This window comes from Sus scrofa, chromosome 5 (genome assembly GCF_054392235.1).
Source record: "Sus scrofa isolate SSC_HxYL_T2T_F1_AM1 chromosome 5, Sscrofa_HxYL_maternal_Yorkshire_Landrace_v2.0, whole genome shotgun sequence".
In the NCBI taxonomy this organism is placed as follows: Eukaryota; Metazoa; Chordata; class Mammalia; order Artiodactyla; family Suidae; genus Sus; species Sus scrofa.
Window position 1 is genome coordinate 75,870,424 of NC_139387.1, and position 20,255 is coordinate 75,890,678.

Genomic DNA, 20,255 nt, shown 5'->3' on the forward strand with positions numbered 1-20,255 from the left:
TATGGCTGGAGTAGTGGGGGGAGTCGTGGGGGGAACGCTCACCGTCTCGTTTTTCTTGCTGAAGACAGGCATGGCTACCGTGGTGAGGAGCGTCAGGCTCTGTGCCTGTGGGGTGAAGAGCGGTCAGGAGGGGCAGGGCCCCCAGATTAGGGGACCCAGGCCACCAATGTCAACCAGGACTCAGTGCCACCTTTCAATGGGAGGGAAGAGATCCCAAAGGAAGGTTCCCTTCCTGCACAGGAGAGCTGGCAGAAATGCTGGGGAGGGCGGAAGGGGGACCAGGGTGACGTCACTTAGCCAGGGTGGGTGTCAGAGTCCCAGAGCCTGCAGCCCAGCCCCCAAGCTCGCTCACTGGGCCCTCACATCTCAACCAAGCGTGCCAAGGCTGACTGCTCACCCACGGGACAGGCCCATCCATGCTCGCCTGGAACCAAAGGCTCAGACACAGGATATGCCAAGGAATCAACAGGGGACAAGCTCTGGTCACTGAGCTGTAGGTTAAGTGTCAGGACAGACCCCCTGGAAGTTTCCCTGAAAGGTGGGGTGTGCCTCTCTCCCTGCCACCCCACAAAGCTTAGCATGTGGCTACAGTTGTCCAGAGCTGCATAGCCGCTGGGACCAGGCAGATGCTGGGGGTGGCAGGGGCAGCGGGAGGGGGGATGGGTCCCTGAGGGCCAGGGCTTCTTTTACACAAGGGGGATACACTGCTCTCCCATTGAAGCTACCACTTCCAGGCCTCTCCTAACCCAGCCTGACACGGCACCTCTGGGGCAGAGGTCTGCGCTGTGGTGCGATGGAGGAGTGTTAGGACATCTCATCCGACTGTCCACTTCCCACGTCCGCTCTTGCATGTGAGAGACCGTGGCTGTCTCACTGAAAACTTGGGCCCAGAGCAGGGATGCTGGGTTAAGCTGCAGGATCTTGAACCACTGGTCAATCTCCTTTCTTCCCAGACCCGGTGGGAGAGGACAGCGAGGCGAGTGAAGGGAGCAGGAGGGACAAGTCTGGAGCACACGGCCCTGTCCACGGAGGGCAGACCCCAGCTGGTCTGCTCCTGGAGTCCCAGCCAGGAGCCTCACCCTTCACAAGTCTCCCCAGGAGGCACTCTGCCTGGCCCTCTCCTGACCCACAAGTCACCTCTCACTCCCTGGGGGTTCCCAATTCTGGAGTGGCCTGGGCCCCACCTTGCTGTTCATGTAGGCTTCCGTCCAGGTGACGTCATGGTCGTGGTTGATGACCATGGGCCGGCTCAGCACATGCAGGTACTCCATCACGTTCTCCTGGGCATCTGCCAGCGTGGAGATTTGCGTGTAGTAGCCTGGGGAGGGGACAGCATGTGGCTGGGGGGTGTGGGCCCACGCCCTCCCTGGCCACCAATGGGTCATGGCTGGGCCCTGGCCGGGAGCTGCCCTAGGCCGCCAGGCTCTGCTTCTCCCAAGGCTGCCTTCTCCCCGGGGCAGCCTGGGCCCGGTGGGGGTGTGGGGATGTGAAGGCCTAGCCTTTCATGAGGGCGCCCAGCTCCAGAGCTGCCCAGGAGCAGCAGGGCCTCAACTCAGGGTACAATGCTGCCCTTCCCCTCCCCACAGGGCTGTCCTCCACGGTTCCCTCGCCTGCATGCAGCTCTGTCCAGAGGGCCCCACCTCCTCTTTTCTCTGACTGCTGCCCTCCCTCAGTTCTGGGGAGGGAGCTGAAGCCTCTCTGCTGTAGCTGAGGAGGTGTTTAAAACAGCAAATGCCAGAGTTTCCTAGTGGTCCAGTGGTTAAGGACCTGGTGTCACTAGTGTGACGAAGGTTTGATCCCTGGCCTGGGAATAGCTACATACTGTGGGTGCAGCCAAAAAACAAAAGAAAGATTGGGGGGCAAACGCCTTCCAAGGCTGTGAACAATTCAGCACATGTTTGCTCATCACCTCCCACCAAGTGTTCACTCTAGCTCCCAAGAGTGGGATAGCTTTCATACGCACAGTCCCAGACCCTTTGAACATGCTATTCCCTCTGTCAGGAACACCCTTCCCCGCTATCTGTGTCTGACTCACCCGCTACCATTTCTTTACATCTCACTGTAGGAGAGCCCCCAAAACACCACCCAGGGGCTGCTCTCCCCTGCCCTGCCCAGCCTATGCCCCTCTGCCTCCTGGCACCTTTCAGATCATGTCTCCCACAGCCTTGTGCGTCTCTCCCGCTGGACAGAAGTCAGGACAAGACTCCTCTGTCCTGACCACACAGGTTCCTCAGGGTAGGGATAGCCTGCTGGCCCAGAGCTGGTGTTCCTACACTCAGACCATGAGGCCTAGGTTGTGTTCCCCAGACATAGATGAGGGCTGGCAGCGCGGACATCACTCAGGAAAAATGCCAGCCCTTTGTCTTTTGTCTGGAGCAGAACCAGAGCAAACTGGCTTTGACTGAAGCAGCAGTAGCAGTGAGCCTGGACATAAGAGAGAGCTGATATTTAAATGCCCGTCCTGTCTCTATGAGTTTTCTGTGTGGTGGTTTGGGTCAGGCTTGATTTGAGAGACAGCGCTCCCTGCTGCAGACACCAGGTGATGACCTCCAGGAGGTCGCAGGGGCCTCACGGGGGTGCTGGCAATGCAGGCAATGCAGACGTCTCCGGTTCTGGGAGCAGTCAACACCTGTCTCGCTTTGTCTGGGTAGGAAGGGGGTCGATGCTGTCACCTCTGCTTGGGACCCATGCAGGAGCCCTGGCTCAGCACCAGCAGGGGCTGGGTGACGCTGTCCTACCTGCACACAGGCGGGGCCCCAGGCACCACCCACCTTTGTTGTTGCACGCAATCCACTTCAGGCGGTCAGCAAAACTCACTTCCCTCCCGATCAGATAAGTGAAGACCCGGACCTGGTGGGCAGGACACGGCAGACTCAGCAGAGTCCAGACCACGAGGGGCCCACTTTCGGTCCGCACTTTGACACCTTCTTTCATCAGGAAGGGCCTGGGGGTGCCGCTGGTATGGGGGCTCACAGACCAGCAGTTTCCCATCTCCACACCCTCGCATGGGGCCTCTGGGGTCACCCTGATTTTGGAACACGTCCTGGGTCTCATGGGGTAGAGAGGAGGTGAGCAGCCCTCTGCAGTGGGAGGGGGCACTCCCTTGCCCTCTCCGCCACCCTGACCTCTACCCGGAGGAACCTTGCGGTCGGGCCAATTGTATTTCTGGAACACCGGCTCATAGTCCTCCACGGCCCCGTCGGTGATCAGCATGATGGCCTGGTTGCACAGGCTCCCACGCCTGACCTCTTGGAACTGCGGGGAGGACGAGGTCGGGGTGGGTGTGCTGTGACCCCTCCCTCCTCCCACCTCCCCTATCTCCCCCTCACTCCCCACTCCACCCAGGGCCGCACCTGCTGCAGGATCTGGAAGGCTTCACTGAGAGCTCGGTCCACAACCCCCACGCCCTTGACCATCAGCTCGTCCACCAGCTGCTTGAAGTGCTGTCATGGGTAAGAAGTTAGAGGAGGGGCAGCGGGGTGGTCAGTGGGCCAGCGAAACTTCACCTTTGGTCCTATCTGCAGAGCCTGTTCAGAGCTTTTTGCCCAGAAGAAGTGACTGCAGGACCCACCCCTCAATTTCATGGCTGGACCCCTGCAGCAGATGCTTCTCAAATGCCCCAGGATAAGTTGAGAGGGGGTGAGTGGCTGGATGTGAGGCCACTCGAGGCCCTGGAAGGAGATGCCTGACCAGCGCCTGGCACACCCACCTCACGGTTGTCCCGATCTGCCTGGACCAGGATCCCTTTGAAACAAGGCTCAATGTAGTGGATGTAGTCGTTGTACTGCAGAGGGCAGAGGGCAGAACACCAGGGTCAGTGTGGGAAGTCAGGGCCCAGTGATCAAGTCTGCAACTCATGGGGGGGAAGAGTGGGCTCCCCTGGGCCCCTGTGTTGTTATCTCTGGGGACCCTACGCTTCTGGCAGTTTCTCTGAACAGAGGGATGGGTACGGGGAATAGAGAGCCTTGACTCTAAATGACCTCCATCAAACCCTGGCCCTGGGTGTCTCCCGGGGGCCGGCTGGGTGCTGCTGTCCCTGGATCTCGTGGACCATGAGTTACCTACCTCACCTTCCCTGTTTCTATTTGTCACTCTGGTCATCACCTTTCTGGGGTAGGGGGAGTGGCCCTCAGGACAGTGGCTGTGGGAGCAGGCCAGGGCCTGTGGGCCCTCCCCCCTCACATCTGGATTTAGAGCAGAAGGAAGCGGGAGGCGGGAGTCACTCATCCTGCAGAAAAGAGGCCCCTACAGCATGACGCTAGGCAAGGGCATCGTGGGGGAGCAGTCAGGGACCTACTCCGACACGCCTTCGTCTCTACTAGATCCCAGATGAGGCTGAGACTGAGGAAACCAACAGACTCGGGACATACACATATCACGTGTAATTTCATAAGCCCTGTGTAGCCCTTGAAGCCCACTGCGTGGGGTGGGGGGGTCCTTCAGGTAGCGGTGGAGGGCGGTGCGTTTACCGCGATGATGTTCACGAAGTCGTTCTCTCCCAGCGTGTCCAGAATGGTGGAGACAGTGTGCTTGGCGATGGTCATCCTCAGCCCCTTCATGCTGCCGCTCGTGTCCACCAAAATCACTATGTCCTTGGGGGAGGTGGCGGCTTGTATGTACCTACAGCAGAAGGAGGGGACAAGTCAGGGGTGGGAAAGCCAAGGCCGGAGCAACCTCTGACTGGCTCTCTCATTATTTCCATTCAGATTCTGGCCCGAGTGTGTGCAAAGCTGAGGTCACTGTAACCATTGAAGCCATTTCAGGCTCAAGAGTTGGGACTGTGTCCATCAAACAGGCATGTCAAGCAGGAGGAGAGTCAAGTCCTAGTGGTGACCCTTGTCCTCCCTGTTTTGGGCCAGCGCGGGGTCCTGCAGAGTTGGCAGGGGGAAGGGAGGGAGCTGGGTCCCCCACTTAGACTCAGTTACAAATCTACCAGAGGAGGGGCATGGCAGTGGGGGGAGCCTGGCTGAGGGTTGATCTGGGGATGGATCAGTGTCCTGGAAGGAGGTTTGGGGGGGACAAATATGGTCAATTTGGAACAGAGGCAGCGGTAGGGACACGGGTAGAGGGTGGGAGATGTGGCTGGACACTCTTTTGCTCCTGTATTGGGTTGCTTCTACAACCCAAAACCTGCAGCATTGGGGTGGGTACGGGTCAGGCACTGGAGGAGAACCAGGCAAAACCCAAAGGCTACAGAGAGATGCCCACACTGGAAGCCTTGCCAGGGAGCACTTACCAACCGCGGTTTCTGCAGTCAAAGGTAATGACTCCATTCTCGTCAGGCGTCCACTTGATGCCTGGGGAAAGAAAGGCTGGTTGCTTCACTGGCTCAGGGAGGCTGTTCCCAAGCCCCTGGCTGGGTGCCGACACCCAGGATGGCCAGGACAGGGCCAGCAGATCACACCCTATAAATGAGGAAGCCGGCCAGGGGGAGGCTGCTCGTGGCGGGCACTCAACTCTCAGATTGCCCCATCCAGTTGGGGTTCAATTCACAGGTAGGACCCCAATATGGTTCCGGGGACTCATCTGTGAGGGTGAACCTCCAACCACAGAGTAGAAGGCGGATTCAGGGCTATGACATTTATTTAGCATCATTACCAGAGCCTGGACAGAGGGGGAGCCAGCCCGGTGCTCAGACCTCCAGCCCACCTGCCTCCAGGCAGGGTCAGCTGTTACCATTAACATCCTTCCTGTTAGTATGGGAAGAGGTGATTTGGCTCTAAGACTGTAAGCTCCTCAAGGTCAGGGGTTCCCAGTATCTGGTGGGTCTGACCCAGCTATTCCCATACCTGTTGAGTCTGACCCAGCACCTGGCAGAGCCGGAGCTCAGTAAATGTCTGTCAACGAATTACCCACTGGCAGTGCTGGGGTGGCTTCTGTTCTACTCATCCAATCAAAAATTTGGATAAACTCACCCCCAGCACAGGTAAGACTGATATGATTCACAACAGAATCTCTATTTCTAATGACTGGGAATAGTGGGTTTAAAATGAGGAGATTAGGAATTCCTGCTGTGGTGCAGTGGGTTAAGGATTCAGAATTGCCACAGGTGCAGCTTGGATTTGCTCCTTGGCCCAGGAACAGTTGTGGAAGGAAAAAAATGATAAAAAATATCTAGTGAGATTGCATTGTGTCTCTATGAATGTTAGATAAAATAGACTTTAAAAAATTGTCATAAAGGCTAACAAGGGTCAAGCAGACATAATATCAGAAAAGACAGAAAACCTAAACAATACAATTAATGGTCTTGATCTAGGGAGTTCCTGTTTTGCTCAGCGGTAATGAACCTGACTAGTAATCATGAGGATGTGGGTTTGATCCCTGGCTTCGCTCAGTGGGTTAAGGATCTGGTGTTGCTGTGAGCTGTGGTATAGGTTGCAGATGCAGCTTGGATCCTGTGTTGCCATGGCTGTGGCATAGATTGGCAGCTGCAGCTCTGATTTGACCCCTAGCCTGGGAACTTGCGTATGCTGCATGTGCAGCCCTAAAAAACAAACAAACAAAAAAACCTTGACCTAACAACATAAGCAGACGTTTTCATCCAACAATTAAAGCACACATATTCTGCCCAAGCACATGTGTTATATTTACAAAATCTGATGATACACCAAGCTCTTAAACTAAATCCCAACTAATTTCATATGAGTACCACATACACCATGTTCTTGGACTACAAAGCAATCGAACAAGAAATTGATAATAAAAAGATAAACATAAAATCCCTATGTATTCGGCAATTAAAAACACACTTTTAAATAACTAAAAGATAAAAGAAGAAATCACAGGGAATTTAAAAATATTTAGAAAGAAACAATAATTAAAACACTACCGGGGGGGGGGTGGAGGTGGGATCAAGATAGTGTAAGAAGAGGATGTGGTGCTTACCTTTTCACAAACTCATCAAGAAAACCATCTATTTGTAGAACAATTCACACAGAACATCTACTGAACACTGGCAGAAGACCTCAAACCTCCAAAACAGGCAAGAAACCCTCCAAATAACTTGAGGGAGAAAAAAAAAGGGAGAGAAAGATAGAGAAGAGGGGTGAAAAAAGGAACCAGGATGGGACCAGCAAGCCTGAGAGGGAGCTGTGAAGGAGGAAAGGCATCCGTTCCCTGGGGGGGCCACCAAACTGACCAGATCAGCTTTGACAGAGGGGGACACTCAAAGCCTTGGAGAAAAGCACAGCAGCAGAACTGAGGGCGGCAAAAGAGAGAGACTGCTGCACAGGCCATGGGTACCACCAGCCAGGACACCACAGCCTAATACGCTCAGGTCAGGGCTGGGTGCTGAGGCTCAGGCTTCAGAGGTCAGGTCTGTGAATAAGCACCACCTGTGGCCCAGTCACCTCGGGGGTTGCTGTGAAGGAGGGCACAGCAACCAAACACCAGCCATTGCCCTCACTACCCTGGGAATGCACATGATCTGCTGTTGCCACTGTCAATGGCTCTGGACACTGCCCCCACCTCGCTGAGGGCTCTACAACCAGGAGCAGTCTGTGTCCCCACTTTTCCGTGGGTCTTTGCCACAGTCAAGGGCCAGCAACTAGGTGCTGCCTGCAGGCACTGCCTATGGCCCACACCTTCCTGGAAGTACACACAAGTCATACAGCTGCACACCCCCTAGCAAGGGGATAATAGCCTGTACACACTGAGGAAAGACAGCAAGCATCCAAAGCAAAAGCAGTCCTCATGCCAAAGGAGGGGGGAGTAAGCCCTCAAAAACTACCCAGGAGTACTCTCAAACAGAAATAGTGCTCCAAGACTATAGCAGATCATTGTTTTCCCTAAACTCACACAGGAAGAAAAATATAAGCAAAATGAAGAAGCTCATGAAATATTCCTAGTGAAAAGAACAAGAGAATTCCCCTGAAGGAGCAAAAAATGAAACAGACCTCTGCAGTCTAATAGACACTGACTTCAAAAAGGAGGTAATGAAAATACTGAAGGAATTAAGAAAAGACATCAGCAGTAATACAGATTACTTTTAAAAGGAACTAGAAACTATAAGGAGGAGCCAAGAAACATTAGAAAATTCACTTGCTTGGAGTTCCTGTCATGGCTCAGTGGAAACAAATCTGACTAGGAACCATGAGGATACTAGTTCGATCCCTGGCCTCACTCAGTGGGTTAAGGATCCAGTGTTGCCATGAGCTCTGTTGTAGGCCACAGACATAGCTCAGATCCTGAATTGCTGTGGCTCTAGCATAGGCCGACAGCTGCAGTTCCAATTTGACACCTAGCCTGGGAACCTCTACACGCTGTGGGTGAGGCCCTAAAAAATACACCCCCCCCCAAAAAAAAGAAAGAAAAAGAAAATTCATTTACAGAGACAAAAGCTGAGTTAAAGGCACTGAAGAGCAGAATGAATAATGCAGAGGAACGAATAAGTTACTTGGAAGATAGAAAAATGAAAATCACCCAATCAGGACAGCAGACAGAAAATCCAATGAAAAACATGAAAGCAATATAAGTGATCTATAGAATAATATAAAGCAGGCCAATCTATGCATAACAGGGATTCCAGAAGGAGAAGAAAAAGAAAAGGGGATTGAAAATATATTTGAAGAAATTATGGCTGAAAACTTTCCAAATCTAAAGGAAGACAGACATCAAGATACAGGAAGCACAGAGGGCCCAAACAAGGTGAACCCAAATAGGCCCACACAAAGACATATTATAACAAAAATAGAAAAGGCTAGAGATAAGGACAGAATTCTAAAGGCAGCAAGAGAAAAACAAAGAGTTAATTATAAGGGAATTCCTTATAAGGCTACCAGCTGATTTCTCCAGAGAAACACTACAGGCCAGAAGAGAGTGGCAAGATATATTCAAAATTCTAAGAGGGAAAATTATGCAATCTAGAATACTCTACCCAGCAAGATTATCATTCAAAATACAAAGAGAAATAAAGAATTTCTTAGACAGGTACAACCACTATGGAAAACAGTATGGAGATACCTCAGAAAACTAAATGTAGAACTACCATATGACCCAGCAATCCCACTCTTGAGAATATATCTAGACAAAACTTTCCTTGAAAAAGAAACATGCACTCTTATGTTCACGGCAGCACTATTCACAATAGCCAAGACATGGAAACAACCTAAATGTCCATCAACAGATGAATGGATTAAGATGTGGTATGTATACACAATGGAATACTACTCAGCCATAAAAAAGAACAAAATAATGCCATTTGCAGCAATATGGATGGAGCTAGAGACTCTCATACTATGTGAAATAAGTCAGAAAGAAAAAGCCAAATACCATATGATATCATTTATATCTGGAATCTAATATATGGCACAAATGAGCCTTTCCACAGAAAAGAAAATCATGGACATGGAGAACAGACTTGTGGTTGCCAAGGGGGAGGGGGAGGAAGAGGAATGGACTGGGAATCTGGGGTTAATAGTTGCAAACTATTGCATTTGGAGTGGATAAGCAATGAGATCCTGCTGTACAGCATAGCACAGGGAACTATATCTAGTCACTTATGATGGAGCATGATGGAGGATGATGTGAAAAAAAGAATGGGGAGTTCTCATCATGGCTCAGTGGAAACAAATCAACTAGGAACCATGAGTTTGTGGGTTTGATCCCTGGCCTTGCTCAGTGCATTAAGGATCCAGCGTTGCTGTGAGCTGTGGTGTAGGCTGCAGATATGGCTTGGATCTGGTGTTGCTGTGGCACTGGCCAGTAGCTGTATCTCAGATTAGACCCCCACCCTGAGAACCTCTATATGCTTCAGGTGAGGCCCTAAAAAGCCAAAAAAAAAAAAAAGATTGTATATATATGTGTGACTGTAGAAATGACACTTTGCTGTAGAGTAGAAATTGACAGAACACTGTAAAGCAACTATAATGGAAAAAATGAAAATCATTTAAAAAAAAGGAATTTCTCAGACAAACAAGAACTAAAAGAATATAGCAATACTAAACCCATTCTAAAAGAAATACTGAAAGGGCTCCTCCAAATAGGAAAGAATTAAGAAGCTATAGGATGGAGGAAGTCACAACTGGAAAGTAATCACTTAAATAAGCAAGTATACAGATCAAAAAGAAAAAACTATTTGTGAAAATGATGGTAAACACAAGCAACAGACATGAAGATGTAAAAAAGGACATCAAAATCATAAAATGTAGGGAACAGAGTAAGATAATCTAGACTTTTTTTTTTTTTTTAGAATGTGTTTGAGCCTATATGATTATCAGCCTAAAGCAAGCAGATATAGGAAGGGCTTACATACATGGAAAACAGGGCAACCACAAAGCAGAAACAAACAATAGATTCACAGACAAAAAAGAAGAGGATACAAGCTTAAGAGGAAATGAACAAAGGAGAAACACAGAATCAACTGGAAAACAAGGTTTAAAGTGGCAATAAATACATATTTATCAAAAATTGTCTTACATGTCAATGGACTGAATGCTCCAATCAAAAGACACAGAGTGGCAGACTGGATTAAAAAACAAGAGCCTACAATATGCTGCCTACAAAAGACTCACCTTACGGCAAAGGTCATACATAAATTGAAAGTGAGGGGGTGGAAAAAGGTATTTCACATGAATGGAAATTGCAGCAAAGCAGGAGTTACAATACTCATATTAGACAAAATAGACTTTAAAACCAAGGGCATAAAGATACATAAAGAACACTATTTAATGATAAGAGGATCAGTTCAAAGAAGAAGACATTACACCCATCAATATATATGTCCCTAATATAGGAACTCCCAAATACATGAAAAAAATCTAATAAATATAAAAGGAGAAACTGATAGAAATACAATACTGGTAGGAGTCATTAACACCCCACTCACATCAATAAACAGACTTTCTAGACAGAAAATCAGAAGGCAACAGAGATCCTAAATGACATGGAACAGTCAGACTTAATTGATATTTTCAGGACATTACATCCAAAAAAAAAAAAAGCCCACCAGGATATACATTATTTTCAAGTGCACATGGAACATTTTCTAGGATTGACCACATACTAGGGCACAAAACTAACCTCAGCAAATTTAAGAGTATAGAAATTATTCCAAGCATCTTCTCTGAACAATGGCATGAAACCAGAAATCAACCACAGGAAAGGAAATGAGAAAAAATGGACTACTTGGAAACTAAACAGCATGCTACTGAAAAGTCAGTGGATCAATGAGGAAATCAAAAAGGAAGTTAAAATATTCCTTGAGACAAACGACAATGAAAGGACAACCATAGAAGCTCTATGGGATGCCACAAAAGCATTTCTTCGAGGGAAGTTCATAGTGATACAGGCTTCCCTCAAAAAACAAGAAAAATCTCCAGTCAACAACCTGACCTACCACCTAAAAAAATTAGAAAAAGAACCAACAAAAGCTAAAGTCAGCAGAAGGAAGGAGATCATAAAGATCAGAGAGGAAATCAATAAAATAGAGATTTTTTTTTTAAAAAAGGAAAAAAATCAATAAAACCAAGAGCTGGTTATTTGAAAGGGTAAACAAAATTGACAAACTTCTGGCCAGACTCACCAAGAAGAGAGAGAGAGAACCCAAATAAACAATGAAGGAAATGAAAAAGGAGAAATCTCAACTGATACCGAAGAAATACAAAAAACCATAAGAGAATACTACAAACAATTCTATGCCACCAAATTTGACAACCTAGAAGAAATGAACAACTTTCTAGAGACATGCAGCTTACCAAGACTAAATCAGAAAGAAAGAGATCATTTGAACAGACTGATCACTAGAAATGAAAATGAATATATGATAAAAACACGGCCCACAAACTAAAGTACAGGACCAGATGGCTACACAGGCAAATTCTACCAAACGCACAGAGAACAACTTATACCCATCCTTCTTAAACTTTTCCAAAATATGGACGATGGAACACTCCCAAAGACATTCTGTGAAGCCACCATCACCCCAATATCAAAACCAGACAAAGATACTACCAAAAAAGAAAATTCTAGGCCAATATTTTTGATGAATATCGATGCAAAACTTCTCAACAAATTCTAGCCTACTGAATCCAACAACACATAAAAAGTTCATATACCAAGACCAAGTGGGATTCACCCCAAGTTCACCAGGATGGTTCAATATATGCAAATCAATCAATCAACTTCATACACCACACTAACAAAAGAAGTCAAAAACCACACAATCATCTCAATAGAGGCAGAAAAAGCATTTGACAAAATCCAACCTCTGTACATGATAAAAACTCTTACCAAATTTGATACAGAGGAAACATACCTCAACATCATAAAAACCATTCATGACAAACCCACAGCCAATATAGTATTTCACAGAGAAAAGCTGAAAGCCTTCCTGCTAAAATCTGGAACAAGACAAGGGATGCCCACTCTTAACAGTTTTATTCAACATAGTACAAATATTTTCTTAGGTTTCCCAAGGCAATAAAAATGAAAACAAAAACAAACAAATAGACCTAAACAAACTGTATAAGTTGGCACAGCAAAAGAAACTATAAAAATAAGAAATAGAGCCTATGAAATGGGAGAAAATAGTTGCAAATAATGCACCTGACAAGTGCTTAATCTCTAAAATATACAAACAACTCATATCACTCAACAACAAAAAAACAAACAATACAATCAAAAAATGGGCAGAAGACCTAAATAGGTATTTCTTCAAATAAGACATATGGATGAGAGTTCTTGTCGTGGCTCAGTGGTTAACAAACCCAAATAGTAACCATGAGGTTGTGGGTTCGATCCCTGGCCTCGCTCGTCGGGTTAAGGATCTGGTGTTGCTGTGAGCCGTGGTGTAGGTTGCAGGCACAGCTTGGAACAAGCTGCAGCTGTGGTGAGGCCAGCAGCTACAACTCTGATTTGACCTCTATCCTGGAAACCTCCATATGCCGTGGTTGTGGCCTTAAAAAGACAAAAGACAGGAGTTCCCGTCCTGGCTCAGTGGTTAACAAATCCGACTAGGAACCATGAGGTTGTGGGTTCGATCCCTGGCCTTGCTCAGTGGGTTAAGGATCTGGCGTTGCCGTGAGCTGTGATGTAGGTCACAGACGCGGCTCAGATCCCTTGTTGCTGTGGCTATGGCGTAGGCTGGAGGCTGTAGCTCCAATTCGACCCCTTGCCTGGGAACCTCCATATGCCGCGGGAGTGGCCCTAGAAAAGGCAAAAAGACACATACACACACATAAGAACACACAAAAAAAGACAAAAGACAACAAAGAAATTTGGATGGCCAGGAGGCATGTGGAAAAATACTCAACATCACTAATTATTAGAGTAGTGTAAATCAAAACCACAATGAGGTACCACTTCATGGCAGCCAGAATGGCCACCATTAATAAGTTTACAAATAACAAATGCTGGAGAGGGCATAGAGGAAAGGGAACCCTCCTACATTCTTGGTGGAAATGTAAATTAGAACAGCCAGTATGGAAAACAACATGGAGGTTCTTCAGAACACTCAATATAGAACTACCATATGATCCAACAATCCCACTCGTGCGCATATATCTGGAAAAAAATATATAATTCAAAACTACATACATGCACCTGTATGCTCATACAGCACTATTCACAATAGCCAAGACATGGAAACAACCTAAATGTCCATCAACAGATAAACGGATTAAGAAGATGTGGTGTATATACACAATGGAATACTTCTCAGCCATAAAAAGAACAAAATAATGCCATTTTCATCAATGTGGATGCAACTAGAGGTTCTCATGCTAAGTGAAGTTAAGACAGAAAAAGACAAATACCATATGGTATCACTTATATGTGGAATCTAAAATATGGCACAAATGAACCTACCTACAGAACAGAAACAGACTCACAGACCCAGATAACAGACTTGTGGTGCCAAGGGGGAGGGGGAAGGGACTGGGAGTTTGGGGTTGGTAGATGCAAATTATTACATTTAGAATGGATAAGCAATGAGGTCTTGCTGTACAGCACAGGGAACTATACCCAACCTCTTGGAATAGACCATTATGGAAGATAATATAAGAAAGGGAATGCATATATACGTATGACTAGGTAACTTTGTTGTAGAGCAGAAAATTGGTAAAACACCATGAACCAAGTATACTCTAATAATAAAAAAAAAAGACTACCATGACACCAATGAACATAGGCAATAACTTCTGTGCAACAAAAGACACAATCCACAGGGTGATTCACAGGGACCCAGAGAATGTGAAGCAATATCCACAGCACATAGAGAACTCCTTCACCTCAGCATCAACAACAACAACCCTGTTCAAAAATGGGCAATTGTTGTGTCTGACACCCGAAGCCATGACGTGTGGGAACTCCACCTGGGGAAGGCTTGAGGGACACGGGCCTTGTCTCCAAGCATTTGAAAGCCTGTCCCACGGAAACGGGTTGAACTTGTTCATTGGACAGAAGCAGAACCAATGGCTCCTTGTGGCTTTGGGCAGCAAGACAGAAGCCCTGATGTGGCTTTGTCCTCCTCCCAAGAGAGGCCCTGGGGACACAGTACCGTCCTCCAGGCCCCTCTGGCTCCTATCTCAGAAAATAGGACATTAGGGCTTTCTGGACAGCATGTTAAAATACGAAGATGAGTAGGAGTGAGATGTGGAGGTGAGTTATTTTAAATGAGAAGTGAAAAAAGACACAAGTCTCAGAAACCTTGTGCTGGATGTTTTGTTTCCTGTTCACTGGCAGACGAGGGGGGCTTTCTCTGTTCCATGCTGTCTGTTGGGTTGGCCCCTATCATGTTACAGTCAGTGTTGTCACATCTCATGTGTTCCCTGCTGTTGAGAAAGTCCAGTGAATCTGCCCCATTTCTCCAGCCGAGAGGCACTCATCTTAAGATCAAGAATTGTTTTACACTCTGTTCCGTCTCCCACATGCTCTTCATTGGACAAGTCCAGGTGGGCATTTATTGGCGGGTTACCGAGGTGTTTGACGTTTTGTTTACTCAACAGCTATTTCTTGGAAGTGTGCTCAGCATGTTGTGAAGGGGATGGAAGTGGGACTGGAGGTGCCTTTGGGTGGGGGGCCCACCCGTCCCTGGGGTCTGCGCACCAGGGTCCATCTGCGGTGGCTCCACCACCTTATTCCCAGAGAAGGAGCCCGAGGACCGTGCAGAGCTTCCCAGCATCCTCACCTGGATAGATGCGGAAGAATCCAGTTGAGCTGCCAAAGTACTGCCAAGTCAGCGTGGGATCTCTCTGAAAGTTCTCCACAAAAACAGAGTTCAAGGCTTCAGACATGTAGATTCCATTCAAAATATCTGGGTCTGAAAGGCAAGGTTACAGAAAGAAGTGCAGGGAAGCTCAGGCAACAAGACCCAGTCTTCACCTGCTAAACATGTGTGCACACACACACACAAACACGTGCAGATGTGGTTCACAACCCCTCCACGCCACGCAGACACCATGCTCAGCGCTCCCACCCGGGGCTTGGTTAGCTCCCTGCCCGGCCTGAGCGGGATGGCTTCTCGCCTTCCTTCCATGGTGAGGAGGCTGGGGATCTGCGCCCCCGGGGGCTCTTTGGGAGGGAGGTGGGCCTGGTGGGCACCTTTGTTGTAGACGTTGGTGGGCAGCTGCACGCTGCTCAGGGTCGTGTTCACCATCAAGTTGCTAAAGTGAGCATTGGCCTCGAGGACAAACTCAGCCCCCAGCTCCACATATGCGCCGCTTTCGTCTTTCTCGTTGATGAGGACGGAGTTGTAATAGTCAAACTGGGGCGACCACGGAGGGACACAGAGACACAGGGGCCAGGGGAGGGGGAAGGGAGGGAGAGACACATGTGAGGGATGTTGGACAGATGGATGGACTGACCACATCCAAACCGCTGCAGGATTCCTGCAACCATCACTGATTTGGGGGAAATGCACACCCAGACAACCAGATTGGATGCTTGGTTCTTCTGGGTTTTGGTGTAAACTGTCTAGATCACTGCTTAGGTCTCCACGCTGGTGTGTGTGGACATAGCCAGCATTGGAGACAGACAGGTGGACACAGGTTCAGGGGGCATTGAAGGGACAGCCTACAGCCTGGCCTCAGGCCGGGCCCATGAACCCCTTCTCAAAGACTCGGGGCAATTCTGAATCAGACCACTCAAACCGCTGCGGGTCACACAAACCTGTGAGCCCTAAAAGGCCGGGGTCTCCTGCCTTCCCATCACCTCCATGTCCCATCCTCAGGCGACCCTAGACCTTGGGCAGCAGGGACATCAGTCATCACACCTCCCAGGCCTGTGGAGCAGGACTCACCACCAGAGACTCGTTGAATTCGTGGTTCAGGTCGGCCTCCTCGGCAGCTTCTACCAGACTCTGCGGGAATGCCAAGGGGAGAGTGAGGGGGGGAAATGAGGACCCCTCCCAGGTGTCCACCAGCGAGAACTGGGGACAGATACTTGGGCCAGAACCAGAACGTGCACAGCAGCATTAGTCACTCTAGTTGTTCAGAAGGTAAATGCACGTCACGGGGGAAGGGTGCCAGTCTAAAAAGTCAACCGCGGAGTTCCCACCATGGCTCAGTGGTTAACGAATCCGACTAGGAACCATGAGGCTGCCGGTTCGATCCCTGGCCTTGCTCAGTGGGTTAAGGATCCGGCATTGCCGTGAGCTGTGGTGCAGATTGCAGATGCGGCTAGATCCTGCATTGCTGTGGCTGTGGTGTAGGCCGGTGGCTACAGCTCCGATTCTACCCCTAGCCTGGGAACCTCCATATGCTGCAAAAGCAGCCCTAGAAATGGCAAAACGACAAAAAAAAAAAAAAAAGTCAACCGCAGGACTGTGTGGGAACCGCAAGGCTGGAGAGACTGCACAGAGCTTAGCAGTGGTCAGGGGCTTGTGGGGAGGGAGGGATGAATAGGTAGAGAACAGGATTTTTTAGGGCAGTGAAAGTACTCTGTGGGATATTGTAATAATGGATACATGTTGTTCTACATCTGTCCAGCTTCCCCAAATGTGTGACACCAAGAGTGAGCCCTAGTGAAAACTGTGGGCTTCCAGTGACTATGATGTGTCAGTGCAGTTTCATCCATTGTCCAAATATACCATCTGGTGCGGGGTGTTGATGGTGGGGGAGGCTGTGTTTGTGGGGGCAGGGGGTAAATGGGAACTCTCTGTACTTTCAATTTTGCTGTGAACCTAAAACTGCTTTAAAATTAAGTCTATTGAAGAGCTCCCACTGTGGCACAGTGGGTTAAGGATCTGCCATTGTTGCAGCTGCAGCTCAGATTTGATCCCTGGCCTGGGAACGTCCATCCGCCATGGGGCAGCCATTAAAAAAAAGTCAGAATGGTCATCATTAACAAGTCCACAAACAACAAATGCTGGAGAGGGTGTGGAGAAAAGGGAACTCTCCTACACTGCTGGTGGAAAAATGTAATTGGTACAACCACTATGGAAAACACTATGGGGATACGTCAGAAAACTAAGTATAGAACTACCATATGACCCAGCAATCCCACTCTTGGGCATATACCCAGACAAAACATTCCTTGAAATAGACAGGTACTCATATGTTCATTGCAGCACTATTCACAACAGCCAAGACATGGAAACACTGTCAGATGATTAGGTTAAGAAGATGTGTTTTTTATACACAATGGACTACTACTCCGCCATAAAAAAGAACAAAATAATGCCATTTGCAGCAACATCTCATTATTTACAGAAACAGAAAAATCAATCCTAAAATTTATATGGAACCACAGTAGACCCTGAATAGCCAAAGCTATCTTGAGAAAAAGAACAAAGCTGGAGGCATAACCCTTGCTGATTTCAAACTATGTTGTAAAGCTACAGTAATCAAAACAGTAGGTACTGGCATAAAAATGGACATATAGACGAATGGAACATAATAGAAGCCCAGAAATAAGCACATGTATCAATGGGCAATCAATCTTTAAATACATTTAAGTACACACAACGTTAAGAAAAAATACCTCTTCAGTAAATGGTGTTGGGAAAACTGGATACCCATATACAGAATAATTAAATTGGACCCTTATGTCACACCAAATAAAAAAAAAATCAACTCGAAATGTAATAAAGACTTAAATGCAAGCCCAGAAATCATAAAATTACTAGAAGAAAACATAGGGAAAAGACTTCTAGACATTAGTCTTTTGTTTGGGGGTATTTGACACCAAAATCACAGGCAACAACAGCCAAAATAGAAATGAGACTGCATCGCACTAAAAAGCTTCCACATAGCAAAGGAAACACTCAACGGAGTGAAAAGGTAACCTATAGAATGGGAGAAAGTATTTCCAAATCATGTATCTGTTAGGAGGTTACTATGTAAGATACGTTAAGAAATTTTTAACAGCAAAACCCAAATCACTTCATTTTAAAAACGGTTAAATGACCTGAATAGACATTTCTCCAAAGACATACAAACGACCAACAGATACAGCAACAGCTGCTCAGCTTTGCAGATCATCATAGAAACTCGAATCAAAACACAATGAGGCAGCGGGAGCAAGATGGCGGCGGCAGAGGAGGACGCGGCACTCACCTTCGCCCAAACACAGCAAAAAAACCACCTACGAGTAGAGCGATTCACACAGAACATCTACTTCAGACCTCCAAAAAGAGCAAGAAACCATCCACATAACTGAGTAGAACAAAAGGGAAAAAGAAAGCAGAGAAAAAAGGAACCAGGATGGGACCAGCCCTCCTGGGAGGGAATCTGTGAAAGAGGAAAGGAACCTGCACCCTCCCCTCTTCAGGGTTGGGAGGCCGCCTGACTGACCAGGAGATCAGCTGGGACGGGGTGGGGGAGGTGGGGGAGGTTGGAGGGGGCGGGGGACTCAGAGGCTCAGAGAAAAGCGCAATAGCCGCGACTGAGGAGGGCAGAGAGCCACACAAACCATTGGTACCACTCCCAGGGACACCACCGCCTGAGACCCTCGGGTCGGGGCCCAGAGACTCAGGCTTCAGAGGTCAGTTCTGGGGAGAGGACCAGAGCTGCGTGGGTTCAGCCCAGAGAGTGCAGGAGGCAGCCTTGGCCCACAGGAGCAGCAGGACGCCATTGCTGGGGAGAGCTGAGAGGAGGGGCGGGCCCACCAATAGGAACTTTGCCTCTGCTCATGCGCATGCTCTCAGGCAGCGGAAGGCCTCTGGCGTGGGCTGCAGGGGCAGGTGCAAACTGTATGCCAGCCAGAAGCCTGAGGTGGGCGTGGCCCACTACCACAGAGGGTCCCAAGAGCATGCACCTGTGTGTTCATTGCAGCACTATTCGCAGTAGCCAAGACACGGAAATAAATGTCCATCAACAGTTGAATGAATTAAGAAAATGTGGTACCTGTATATACAGTGGAATACTACTCAGTCATAAGGAAGAACAAAATAATGCCATTTGCAGCAACATGGATGCAACTAGAGATTCTCATACTAAGTCATAAAGACAAACACATAAAATATATCATTTATATGTGGAGTCTAAAATATGGCACAAATGAACCTATCTGCAAATCAGAAACAGACTCACAGACATAGAAAACACCTGTGACTGCCAAAAGGGAGAGGGGAGGGAGTGCGAAGCCCAGGGAGTTTGGGTTAGTAGATGCAAACTATTATATTTAGAATGGATAAGCAATGAGGTCTTACTGTATAGCACAGGGAGCTATATCCAGTCTCTTGGGATAGACTGTGATGGAAGATAACATAAGAAAGGGAATGGAGGCATTCCTGTCATGGCTCAATGGTTAACGAATCTGACTAGGAGCCATGAGGTTGCCAGTTCAATTCCTGGCCTTGCTCAGTGGGTCAAGGACCTGGAGTTGCTGTGAGCTGTGGTATGGGTCGCAGACGCAGCTCGGATCCCGCATTGCTGTGGCTCTGGCATAGGCTGGTGTCTACAGCTCCGATTCAACCCCTAGCCTGGGAACCTCCGTATGCCGTGGGAGCAGCCCAAGAAAAATGGCAAAAAAAAAAAAAAAAAAGAAAAGAAAGAAAGAAAGGGAATGTTTGTATGTGTAACTTTGCTGTGCAGCAGAAATTGGCACAACATTGTAAATCAAATATACTTTAATTTTAAAAAGGGAAAAAATAGGAGTTCCCGTCGTGGCTCAGTGAAAATGAATCTGACTAGCATCCATGATGATGCAGGTTCGATCCCTGGCCTCGCTCAGTGGGTTAAGGATTTGGTGTTGCCGTGAGCTGTGGTGTAGGTCTCAGATGTGGCTCAGATCCTGCATTGCTGTGGCTCTGGTGTAGGCCGGTGGCAACAGCTCCGATTAGACCCCTAGCCTGGGAAACTCCATGTGCCGCGGCTGCG

At 48.0% G+C, this 20,255-nt stretch overlaps 1 protein-coding gene across 11 annotated transcripts in view; it reads right to left on the reverse strand.

Annotated features, from left to right (window-relative positions):
• CACNA2D4 (calcium voltage-gated channel auxiliary subunit alpha2delta 4) overlaps window positions 1–19,027 on the reverse strand; it is a 94,674-nt gene extending 75,647 nt beyond the window's left edge. For 3 of the 11 annotated variants that reach the window (XM_084957065.1, XM_084957064.1, XM_084957070.1), the window contains exons 1-13: window positions 18,847–19,027; window positions 18,492–18,519; window positions 16,235–16,294; window positions 15,538–15,700; window positions 15,125–15,256; window positions 5,237–5,297; window positions 4,470–4,620; window positions 3,710–3,784; window positions 3,354–3,443; window positions 3,142–3,255; window positions 2,772–2,850; window positions 1,185–1,318; window positions 43–105 (exon numbers count right to left, since the gene is read on the reverse strand). In XM_084957065.1, the coding sequence (XP_084813191.1) occupies window positions 43–105; window positions 1,185–1,318; window positions 2,772–2,850; window positions 3,142–3,255; window positions 3,354–3,443; window positions 3,710–3,784; window positions 4,470–4,620; window positions 5,237–5,297; window positions 15,125–15,256; window positions 15,538–15,592 (954 nt within the window). In that variant the 5' untranslated portion in view covers window positions 15,593–15,700; window positions 16,235–16,294; window positions 18,492–18,519; window positions 18,847–19,027. Of the gene's footprint in view, window positions 1–42; window positions 106–1,184; window positions 1,319–2,771; window positions 2,851–3,141; window positions 3,256–3,353; window positions 3,444–3,709; window positions 3,785–4,469; window positions 4,621–5,236; window positions 5,298–15,124; window positions 15,257–15,537; window positions 15,701–16,234; window positions 16,295–18,491; window positions 18,742–18,846 lie in introns of those variants that run through there. The other 8 variants (XM_084957062.1, XM_084957063.1, XM_084957069.1 and 5 more) reach the window with 4 other exon arrangements.
• Window positions 19,028–20,255: the final 1,228 nt, after the last annotated feature.